Here is a 12,500-nt window from a genome sequence, read left to right on the forward strand (position 1 = left end):
AAAAAGCCAAGTTCGTCCACCAGAGTTTATTTTTGAATATTTTTGAAATTTCCAGCTCAGAACAAAGCTTTGTGGTGGTTCTGGGTTTTTGTGTTGCTTGAAGGAGATTCAGGCATCTGGTGTCTCGCTCTCTCTCCCTCTCTACTGTGCAGGTTGGAGGTGTGGCTGGCAGGTGTGTTGAGCAGCAGGCAGCACAGCTGATCTGCATGCAGCAATCATGCACACCATACTTAAGATGAGCGTTTCTTCCTCCTTCTTGCCAGATTGATTTTGTCACCCTTACGTAGACTTGGATTTTGTGGGGTCTGGTGAGGCGATGCTGTTGCGCTGCAGCTGCTGTTTGAACTGAGACTATGACTGTGAACTTTGACTCCTGCCTGCCCGCCTCCTTAGTTTTGGACTGTTGGTTTGCGGGACACTATGTTTATTTTGGTTTTGTGTTAAACTAGTTTTTTCCTCCTGCGGGAGTGGCTTTCTGTTCTTGGCTTTTCATTTCTTGTATTAAACCATTAAGTGGCCTTCCTGAGTTTTGTCCTCTTTGCTTTAGCATTTTGAGTCAAATGACTTGGTGGTCAAAAGACCTAACAATCTTGCTCACAGGTCAGTCATGCTAGCGGCTCTGAGAAGCTGTATTTTGGCACAATGGTGCTTTAAGCTAAATGCTAATGTCAGCATGCTAACGTGGTCACAATGACGATAATTAGCACTAAACACAAACCAGAGCTGAGGCTGATGGTAGAGTCATTTTGCAGGTTTTTTGTAAACTATACAACCATAAACGAAATTATTAGAAATGTTACCATTTTTTTATAATATTGCCGCTATATTAAAAGTGAAGGGACAAAAGGGGGAACTATCCATTTTAAATTGTTGAGATATTGCGCTCAAAAACCAGAAATGCCAACCTGCTGGTGGCACTGACACATTTGGATATATCCTCTGGGGATCATGAATGTCTGTGCAAAACTGAGATATTGCAGTTTGGACCAAAGTAGTGGAACAACTGCCTGACATTGTCATTCATTGAGCCGTGCTGATAATGCAGCTGAAGGTCTAATTGAAGGGATCCTTATCAAAAATGCTTATCTATGTTTTGTGTTAACAAATGACAAATGACGCTTGATTGTGATTTTTTTTTAAAAATGTCACTATATCGGTCTCAAAAATCTGGACAGGCTTTACTGGAACAAAAGAAATGGAGTTAATTTGAGGAAGGCGAGTAAGCAAAGAGAAACGTGTGGTAACTAATCAACCGAGGCACCGACATCTCATCCTCTCATATTTCTGTCCCCTTCACTTAATATTTGCCACTTCACCTCCCGCTCTACTTGTGTTTCTCTCTCACAGATCCCCTCTCCAGTCCAGCCTCCTGTGTCCCTCTCCGCCTCCTCTCTCCTGTCTCAGTGTAGTAAAGTTTTTCTCTGCGTTTGACGCGACAGCGAGGCATTAGTGCAGACGGGCTACTCATCCGCTCAGGGTCAGTGCACAGGGCAAGGAGGAGAGGGAGGAGAGGGTGGAAGAGAGGAGAGATGGACTCTCTACAGCCCAACTTAGAGGGGGCAGACAGGGCCAGATCCTCTGAGGCGCGTGTGTTTGTGTTTCTGTGTCTGTGCACGCGCTGTATTTGTGCATATGTATGCCAGTTGTGTTGATGTATCTGTTCTCCACAGCTTTGCCGTAGAGGTCAACGAACAAGTACAAGTCTCCTTTGTGCTCACTTGAGCTACAGATGAACACGCATCCTCTGCCTCTCTTTCTCTTTGACTGTCTGCTACTATCTGACTCCTCCACATCAAGCAGCCATCAGAGCAACATATGTCAAACCTGGAGGGAATTGAGGGTTTACAGTGTGTCCCTTTGCACTCGAGTGGACTAGGCTGAATTGAGGGGTAAAGGAAAATGCCCTGCAGATTTGGAAAGGCATCAGAAATGAAGATTGAATGTGTAAATGTTGCTCTACAGCGTGTGTCCGGTGTATCAACACTTCAAGGATGCAATAACATTGCGTCAAACACAGAGACATCTGATCCCCTAGAGGGAGCTCTATTCTGAGGGAAAAGACAGGCAAGGAAATGCATGCATAATATTCAGAGGGTGTATGTGTGAATATGAATGTGTGTGTTTGCATGCATAAGCAGAAATGGAAATTTTTTTCTCTCTCTCTTTTTCCCTCTGTCTCTCTCTCTCCTGACTTGAGCAGGTAATATTCCTCAGTGGTTTCAGAGGGCAAAAAAAGAGCCCTTTCCCAGATATCCCAAATCCCCAGCTCTATGATTCCCCTCATTACAGATGGGAACGTCGAAGCCTTGTCCAAGTGCTCCCTGGTTTGCTCTTAATTAACTGCTGCCTTTCCCAGTGCCCCTAAATGGAGACAGAGGAAGAGACGAGGCTCTCGCCTTTCCTCTGTGCTTCCCACCTTTCTTACCCCCCTTTCCTCTGAGATCCAAAGCACTGAGCTCTTTAAACAGGATCACTTAGACTTCATGTAGCTTCCTTCACTGCTGAGGTTAACTTAAAAGGCATTTGGCTCACTGCGTTTGGAATACAAATTACTGTATATTTTATATGTAATACTGAGGTCAGACCTGTGCACCGGGCTTGATTTTATTGTTTATTACCTGTGATCAACCAAGAAAAAAAAAAGCATCACACCAGCCCCTGAATACAGAAAGATCAGCACCCATTAGCTCCAACTTAGCATTTTATAGTCTCACCCAATATTTGACTCCAACATTTCATGATTGGTTGTTGTTCAGATGCAAAAGGAAGCTTAATGCACTTGGATTTCTTGTAAGTTTTAATGGGAATTTAGTAAAAAATCAACTTTGATCAAATATAACTGAACAGGGCATGAAGCTAATGTTCCTGACGAACCCCACAAATAAAGAAAGGGGGCTCAAAATGCACACTGTTCAACGTCTGGTGTCAAAATATTAGAAATCTCTTTTCTGGAGCATCTAATTTTGTCTCTTTTTTTCATATAATTAGATTTCTTTTTTAATCAGGTAACAAAAAGTCAATTTCAGGGCAGAGATGCAGTTATTGGTAGGACGTATTTCTTACCTGGAACAAGTGAATAGGACTGTGGACCGGACACACTGGCTCCCAACTCTGCCCCTGTACCGGGATTGGCCAAGCTGTTCTTCATCTCGTCCAGTCCACCAGTTAGCGAGGCCATGGTTGTATAATCTGATGTCTGGGCAGAGGCAGGAAGTGGAGAGAGAATGAAAGAGAACAAAAAGAACAAATCATGACATTTCCTGTTAGATACAACGTGAGTATACTGTAGTGCTGGATGTTGCTTACAGCTGTGATCAATCTGTTTTTTATATCCTGCTACATTTCCAACAAGCTGCTCCTTCCTCATAGCAAAGAGCAATGAAGCTTTAGTATGAACACACACACACACACACACACACACACACACACACACACACACACACACACACACACACATACAGAAACACACCTACAGCTGAGAGTTTATTGATCTGTTTACAAAGACAGGGATTTACTGTACAACCAAGTCCAACAGTCTATAACCACAGGATCAGCTCGCTCTTTCTCTTCATCTCTCCTCTCTCACCTTCACAAATACACACTCACCTACACATCATACACATTGCACACATACAAACACACACACGCGTGCAGTGGCATCGCAGAGACCATGGCTAACAGAAAGCCTCTTGTCTCCCCAGATACCAACAACAATAAGAACTGTGATCATCTCAACGCACGTACATACAGACTCCCAGTGCTCTTAACACACACACACACACACACACACACACACACACACACACACACAGAGTCTACACAAGTTAAAAACATAAGATGAGAAGAAGAGACTGAAATGACAAAGCAATATCTGGTTGTTGTTGGTTTTTATTCTCTGTCCAGTTCTCTCGAGGATCTTCTAAAAAGTAAGACCTTAAAGCTACAGGGCAAATGAAAACAGAAACAGAGGTCACAGTTTTTTGCAAACATACATGTCTAATCAATAATAATAAATAAAGACTGTTTAATCCAAATGGTTTATTGGTGGTGTTAAAAAAATTCTTCCTTCTAACTGCCACATCTCTCCAAATGTTTATATCCATACTGCCAGTACCAAACCAAACCTCTTCTGATTTTACATGTGCCATAAATTACTCTTGTACCATAAAATAGACAGAATGTCATTAGAAAACACTGATTCTATATACTTATACTATATATAATGTCCTTTGGACCAGCCGAGTTCATGCAGACAAAATCTTGAGGTGGCCTCTGACAGTCTGGTTGGGCCTGCTTTCTCTCACTCTCCCAAAATGCAGACAGATAAATGGATAATGGAAACCGTCCCCTCACCTCTGTCTGACCCTAACACAAACCAATGACCCATCCATCCTCATCTCTCTGCCAGTGTGAGTTGTGTGTGTGTGTGTGTGTGCGTGCGTGCGTGTGTGTATGTGTGGTGATTAAGAGTGATGGCACTGACACTGATGACCAACTATATATAGATTAACCACCGATTCTCAGGGCCGCGACACTCATGATGGCCAAATGACCTGTTCTGTGTGTGTGTGTGTGTGTGTGTGTGTGTGTGTGTGTGTAAATCATTAAATTTTAGGGTGAAGGCTTGGGTTAAGGTTAGTAAATGGAAATCTAACATACTGTCAAACTGCTCTTAACACAAAAAATGTGACACTTTTACACTATAAGTGAAAATCACTTATCACTTAAGTATTTATGAGGTTAATTGATCTGCAGATCAGGGGCTCTGCGGTTAAAAGCCACTGATTAGTGATGATGCTGATGGAAGACTGAACACTTCTAGCTTAGAGCAGGTTGGTCTTTATTTGCAAGGCTGGTGGTTTGATCACTGAGCTCCTCCCAAAGTGTCTGTGAATGCAAATTTCTTCATGGAATGGATCCCCTCCTCTCTTTTCTGTGTGTTACCGCTGACCTGTGTGTGCATGTGTGTGTGTGTGAGTGTGTGTGGACACTAATGACAGCAATCAGAATTTCCTTTAGGTGATGAGGTGAGAGTTTTGCACTGACCCTTTTAATACCTCTGCATCTGTGTGTGTATGAGTGTGTGTGGAGGTGTAAGTGTAGGCGTGTGTTTGTGCTCACTGACCTCTTAAACACCCCTGTGCTCGTCAACACACAACACAACCACTGGACTGTGACCTGCCAAATAAGAGCTTACCCAGTACACTACACACACATCTCTCTCTCTCTCTCTCTTTACACTTCAGACACATTTTTAAGCCCTCTTTTCTCTCTGAGCGCCCTCCCCCTCTCTCCCCCCTCACACATCACACCTGTAGTTTTTTTCACCCAATCATACATGCTATCCCTGCAACCCATCCTCCCTCTCTTGGCCGCTCTGTCTTATTATAATGGTGTCTAATGTGTCCATGTATCCATGTAGATGGGGGCCAGACAGCAGCAGCAGCAGCAGCAGAGGAGAAGGGGTCTGCAGTGGTAATTGGCCATGATGAAGTTTGGCCAGTGGGGTGACAGGCCCGCTAAGGAAGATGGATCATTCTCATTCGGCCCCGTAAATGTTGTCAATTCCGCCGCTCATACAGCGCCATCAGCCCTCATCAAAGAGGGGGGACGCAGCTGCCGGGCCGTGGAGGGGTTGGCGTTTGGGGGTGGAGGTGTTGTTGGTGGTGGGGGAGTTGTACAGGACAGGATGGAGGGTTAAAAGAAAAAGTGGCAGGGGGAGTTGGACCTGGGGCAGAAAGAAGGATGAGAGGGAAGAGGCAGTCATAGAAGAGGGGACACATGGATGCATGTGGGAAAGGTGGTGGCTCTTAATAGAAGAGAGTAACATATGGAAAGACTTGCACCAAAGAAAGCCTGGTTCTGTGAGGACAAGACAAGGCCATGTTCAGACCAACCAACCCAGAGAGCTCATCCAGAAAAAAGTTGCACCTGGCATTGGCCAATCAGCTGCAAGCACGCCGACAAAGCTTGTTGTATTCCTTTATAACTTCAGCAGCATAATTGTGCTCTTTACGTCATGAGTATCGGAGTGATTGCTGCTGTGATAACCCTCCAGAGTTGTAAATTTGCTCCCCATCATTACAAACTGCTGTGTTTTCTGTTTTTTTGTTTTTTTGTTTTCTAGGTTATTGGCCTAAACACCAGGTTTAGTTTTTGGTTTGATGAGACATATAAATAGTAATAATGTCTTACTGTAACAACAGATTAGGCACATACCAGTTCTGCATAGAGAGAGGATGATTTGTGTCATTTTGTGTATAACTGATTAGCATTTCAGGCTCTTCTCGTGAAATAAACAGAAGTTTTAAAAAAGCTATAAAAATATACACTGTTTTTAAGATTTACAATACATAAATACAAGTTTCCCATTGGTTGATTATTGCAGATTGCTTTCTTACCCTTTTCTCTCAAAGTCTCTATGAACAACAACGTTGCTAAGCTAGCAAGCTACATCCTAATGACGCAAAATGACTATATATCTGAATAGTCCTTTAATATTACATTATGTGGGCTCAACCTTTGTTCTCTCTCTCACACCCTCTCCCTCAATTACAGCAGGTTGGCCTACTGACTCAGACCTGGGAAGGTAATGGTTTGGTCCAAATTTCACATCAATAACAGATGAGCCCTAATCGGCCCTCTGACACACACACGCATGCACGCACACACGCACACGCACACACACACACACACACACACACACACACACACACACACACACACACACACACACACACACACACACACACAGAGAGAGACTGGCTTGCCCTATTTGCATAATAGTATTTCCCTTTTTCTCCATTCCCCAAATAGCTCCCGATTTCTCCATCTCTCTCTCCCTCTCTCCACATTGTCTTGTGTACTCCTGATGGAAAAAGGCTTGACTATAAACAAATACAATTCCCTCAGAGGCCCACAAACTGAGACAGGGATTGTGGGGAAGGAATTCATCTGCGCTCAAAGTGAGCATGGCAGCAGTGGGAAGGATATTCATTTCCTGACGAGCCAGATGGACCTCAACACTGGGGAGAGGCTGGAAAAGTTCATACATTTTGAATGAAAAGTTGGGCATTTTGTTAAAAAATTTGAAATTCTATATTATTTTGTTGGTGGTTAATGATTACTTTGTTGTCCCAGAGAACAGACAGAAAACAAAGTGAATTTTACAATGGCATACAAAGTCAATGGAAAGAAGCAAATGGGCCAGATTCGATCCCCTGAGCCACGCCCAGTCCCCCTGGGTGTGCGTGCACTGAGGCAAAGACGCCTCTGCATGAGTTGAAGTAGGTTCAACTTGAGCTGAAAATTTTCGCTGATCTTGGGGCTTTATGAATGTACTTCATGAACGTACAGAGATGAGAGAAAATAGAGAAATCAGAGTAAATTTCCACACTGCTACACACATGTTTGCCACATCCATTGCTAGCTAGCGTACAGATCATTCTCATTGGCCATTCGGGAGAAATCAACACAGACTGCACAAAAGGTCCAGTGGTTGAATTCACGCAAATGTCATGAGACAAAAATGACCTTCCCGGGTGCACCGGGTGACATGTTGCAAAGTGTGTTCCAACATCCACTGCCCTGCTGTCAGTAGTACCCACGACAGTAATAAATGAATATTCATCCGCAGCAGAAAGTAGTCCAACAGTGCCCTGCTGTTTTAGGAAATTACTTTTTTGAAAAAACTAGGCCGTAGGAAAGTAGTAGTAGTGTTCATTCAAAGCCTCTTTGACCAGTTTAACCATCTTCATCCTTTAAAATAGATCATCTTTGACCTCTCTACTTCTTTTTAAGCTTTTTGGATGGAGAGAATAACACAGGCTTTCTTTCCATATCCCAGTATAACCGGACTGGTTGGTGCTGGGGTGGGCATTTGGACCCGGGGCAGCATGGATGGGTGGGGGCTCCGTCAGCCCTGCTGATTTATCACCTGGGTAATAGGAAGTGATTGAAGGGAAATTTAAATGAACTCTGTCTGACAGGCACACATGCAGACACACATACGAGCACACACACACAAATTAATAGTGGGACTTAATAGACTACAGGGAGAGGGGGGACAAGAGCAGGAGGGGGCGATGAGATAAAAGGGTGGCTTGTTAGGGAGGAAAGATAAAGAAAAGGTCTGAGACAAACAGCGTAGGAGAGTAACTACTGTTGATGGATAAAATAAGATTTGCTTGTGAGGAACGTGAGCAATTTTACTTTTTATCTATTCCAGCGAGATGAAGGGAGAAGAAATAATGAATGAGGCTCGTGTTTCAGTGCAAGAGAGCTAAAAGATAATGAAGAGCTTGAAATAACTGCTGAAATTACACTATATTAGTATACCATTATAATATACTGTTAGTACATGAAATTGAGCCACTCACACCTCTGTCCTTTTCTCTCTCTGTCATGCACACGCACACAGTAACTCACACTCCATCAAATGCACCCCCACATGCTGCAAAACAGCAGGGCCAAGTCATCTTTTAGGAATGTCAGTCACAACACAGCGTGACCCTCCTTGACCATAACCAGCCCCGCCTCACACACACACACACACACACACACACACACACACACACACACACACACACACACACACACACACCTCAGCCCACATAGCAGAGAGGCTGAGCTGTAGCTGTCAGCGTGTCAGTGTTAGAGGGTATGAGGGTATGTCAATCATTCCCTCTGGGAAATGCAGGCAAGTAAAAGGGGGGGTGGTCGACTTGACAGGATGAGAGAAGGGAGCAGAGGTAGAGGGACAGATAGTGATGTAGATTTGTGTGTGTGTGTGAGAGAGAGTGTGTGTGTGCAAGTGTGTGTGTGTGCACCTCTTTGTAATCACAATGCAGCTCCAGTTTGACCCCATGGCAACCCGCAGTTTAAAGCTCCTATCCCCGACCCCAGTGGCTTGACCGGGCTTAGAGAGGACACTGACCTATGAATCATGGGTATTATAGTCTTGAGTCGTAGTCTATAGAGCTACTAGAGCCAGTCCCTGTCGACCTCTCGCCCTGCGCCACTCCACTCTCCATGTCGGTCAGAGGGAAGTGAATAGGCTAAAAGGCGAAACTCTGCCCTGCGGGTCTAAGGCTGTAGCCTGTATGTGACTCCATATACTACAACTCCTTTAGTGTGTGTCTGTCCTCTTGCCCTTGACATTGACTGAATAAATAAACCTAAAGTAGGGACATCTTGAAAGGTTGTGGAAACAAAAGTGTCATTTTAAGAAGTTGGCAAAATGTTTCTTTAATATTGACTGCGGGCTGCGGATTAGAGGACATCTGAGAAAAGGTAGAGAGAATACAAATGCTAGCTTGTTGTTGTTTTGTTATTCAGCGTATTACTTACACCTGTCTATTTCACTCAGATTTACATTAACTCACTGCTGGGAAAGGGCGGGAGGTCAATTTAGATGCAACATCAAGACAAACAGACACACCCTTTCTCGCTCTTGTTTTTTCATCTTTTTCTCTCACATGCAAACAACACACACATATGCAGCACATTCCCAAGATGCATCAGCATGCGGACAGCTCCATTGCCGTCCCTGAGCAGCAGGAAGTGAGGTCATAATGAGAGCTAGGTCAATATGCTCATTAACCCCTGCAGTGTATCTAGATAATAGGAACATCAATAGGCCAGGCCTGACTGGGTCTCTGTATCAGACCACAGAAGCTCACAGCAGTCTGTCAGACTAACAGAGAAACAGGCCTTGATACTGACATTTTCAGATGAAAGTGAAAAAACATCATGAAACAAGCAGAAAAAAAATCTATCAGGATGAATGCAATGATTGACATTTCTTCGAAGATATAATTAGGAACATTTAAATTGGATTTTCATTATGCAATCTGACTAATGTCTTCAAGATTGGCATGGCATGGCAAGGCATAGCAGGCAGTACAGGCATTCAGCTAAAAGCAGAGGCAAGCTTTTCATCCAGCACCAAAGATGAAAGACAGGGCACTGTTGGTCTATGTAAGCTGTCCTAATGAAGTTGATTTTGCCCTTAAACTTAAGGCTGCAAGGGTGTCTATAAAAATTAGTATTAACAACATATTTGCACAACCCTGATTCGAAAAAGTTGGGAAACTGTACAGTAATAATAACAACAAAAATGTGATGACTTGCAAATCCTTTTTGTATATGCTCAATTGAAAATAGTACAAAGACAATATATTAAATATTTTCTCATCAGCTTCATTGATTTTTAGAAATATCTGCTTATTCTGAATTTGATGCAGCAACACTTTGGAACAGGAGCAACTAAAGGCTGGGAAAGATGTGGAACGCTCCAAAAACACCTGTTTGGAACATTCCACAGGTAAACAGGTTCATTGGTAACAGGTGAGAGTATCATGTTTGGCTCAGTCGTTCACAAGCAAGGATGGAGCGAGGTTCACCACTTTGTGAACACCGGATTTTATAAAGGATGTTGCTACATCGGCTTAGGAACACTTTGTAAATCTGTTGTCAGTAAACACAGTTTGTTTGCAAATGACTGCATTCTGGTTTTATCTATGTTTCACACAGCGTCCCACGTTTTAGGGGTTTCAGGGTTGTAGATCAAACTTGTCTATCGATTCACAAGTAACATACTGAGCTAACTGCCCTCCATGATACATAATCCTTAAAATGTCAAAATGTACATGAATTTAGTCTCATTACATGCTCCTCTTTGCTTTGTATTTCACTCTGTTTTCCTTTGACGTATTAAGTATGTATTTGGCACCTTTGACCAGTAGTGGAACCAAACATTTTTCATAGGGATGGCCAGGCAAAGACTACTTTATACTTTGGGCTGGTACAGAAAAATGTCTTGCTTAATTGACTGCTATATGAGCACCAAATTTACAAGTACATTAAGAGATTTGATTGCATTATATAGATGACATTATATTTTATTAGACAAGATTCACTTGGAACTAGAAACTAGAAATAACATCACAAATTAAAGCATTAGCAAGGTGTAGCTATGCAAGTATGTCAATTTGACTTTTTTAACCCATAACAAGGGGGTGGGGAAACAAAACTTGACAGATGCACAGCTAAAAAGCATCCCCAGTAGTGCTGTGGAAATGCACGAGTGGCTCCACACAACAAAAAGAAATGAGAGACCCACAAGGTGGTACAAGGTGGTACTGTGTGTGCTAACAAATTAGCTTGTAGGCCATAGTCTAGCCTGGCCATACCTTGAATCTGCCTGTGCCCATGTCATTCATCAGTTTGCAATGGAAAGTTTTCCCCTGCATTAGTCGTGTTTTTCATCAGCGCGCCCTACAATCTTGTCGACCCTTAACCTGTTCCCAAACTTAGCCTCAGCCCAGAGCCTGCACGGTGCCACGCCCTTACCTTGCCAGAGTCAGGGCTCACATAGAGGTCAGAGCTGGATTGGATTGGACAGGGTGGCTGCCTGTCAAACAGGCGGTCCAATACCTCGATCTGCTGCGGCGAGAACAGCTCTCCTCTCATCTGCTTCCTGAGGAAGTCCCGCCCACTGTGGCCGTGCCCGTTGGCCAGCGGCGACTCCTGCAAACCTGCAGCGAGAAAGGCAGGAGAAAGGAGAAGGGTTAGGAGAGGGGTTGTAAGTGGAGGATATTCAATGGAGGAGTAGGAGAGTGAAAGGAGAAGAGGTTTGAAGAGGGAGTTAAAGTAAAATCCAGTCACAGACGATGACAGAGGAATGAAGGGAGGAGTGAAGGCGTGGGCTGATAAAATAAATCACTGAGGCAGATGTGGAGAGTTTAAGCAAAGTATGGACTCAAATGAACCTCAGTGAGCTGATTTAGGACTGAGTGACTTCATAGATTGTGGAGACTCAGAGAAAGTGCTATACAAATGCAATCCATTACCAAGCACACGCTGTCTCTCCTCCTTGATCTCTCAAAAGTACACTCTCTCCTCTCATACATACACACTTCTTCGTCCTCCTTGTCGTATCACCCATACACACACAGACACACAAATATATATTGCTGTGGTATCAGTATTAGACTGTGAGCTCTCGTATCCTGCAGTTATTGCAAGGCTGAGGGACTGAGCGAGACAATTATAAGAACTCTGAAGAGTCGCGGCCCACAAATGATTAGAAAGAGTGAACGAGAGAAAAAGATAAAGAGAAAAAGGGGATGAGGGTGAAAATCCACCGCTATAGAGCCAATTCATCGCTCCAAACCGCTCCTGAGAGCCTATTTTAGTCCTGGGGGTCACTGTGTGTGTGTGTGTGTGTGTGTGTGTGTGTGTGTGTGTGTGTGTGTGTGTGTGTGTGTGTGTGTGTGTGTGTGTGTGTGTGTGTGTCCAGTGGCAGGGGGAGTGATATGACAGACAGGTGGAGATGGGGAAGGGGCTTCAAATATATATTTTTTTCCATTTGGACTGAAAATACAGATCCATTTACGCCAGACTGGGATTCTAAAGTAAAAACAAGGAGTGACATAGAAAGAAAGAAAGAAAGAAAGAAAGAAAGAAAGAAAGAAAGAAAGAAAGAAAGAAAGAAAGAA

The 12,500-nt window shown here is 43.5% G+C and overlaps 1 protein-coding gene across 2 annotated transcripts in view; it reads right to left on the reverse strand.

Moving 5' to 3' along the window:
• The window catches only part of pax5 (paired box 5), a 49,316-nt gene that overhangs the window by 8,611 nt on the left and 28,205 nt on the right, over window positions 1–12,500 (reverse strand). The window contains exons 6-7 of one of the 2 annotated variants that reach the window (XM_070978841.1): window positions 11,437–11,537; window positions 3,064–3,196 (exon numbers count right to left, since the gene is read on the reverse strand). In XM_070978841.1, coding sequence (XP_070834942.1) covers window positions 3,064–3,196; window positions 11,437–11,537 — 234 coding nt within the window. Of the gene's footprint in view, window positions 1–3,063; window positions 3,197–11,352; window positions 11,538–12,500 lie in introns of both variants that reach the window. The other variant, XM_070978833.1, reaches the window with a different exon arrangement.

This window comes from Chaetodon trifascialis, chromosome 2 (assembly GCF_039877785.1).
Source record: "Chaetodon trifascialis isolate fChaTrf1 chromosome 2, fChaTrf1.hap1, whole genome shotgun sequence".
NCBI lineage: Eukaryota > Metazoa > Chordata > Actinopteri > Chaetodontiformes > Chaetodontidae > Chaetodon > Chaetodon trifascialis.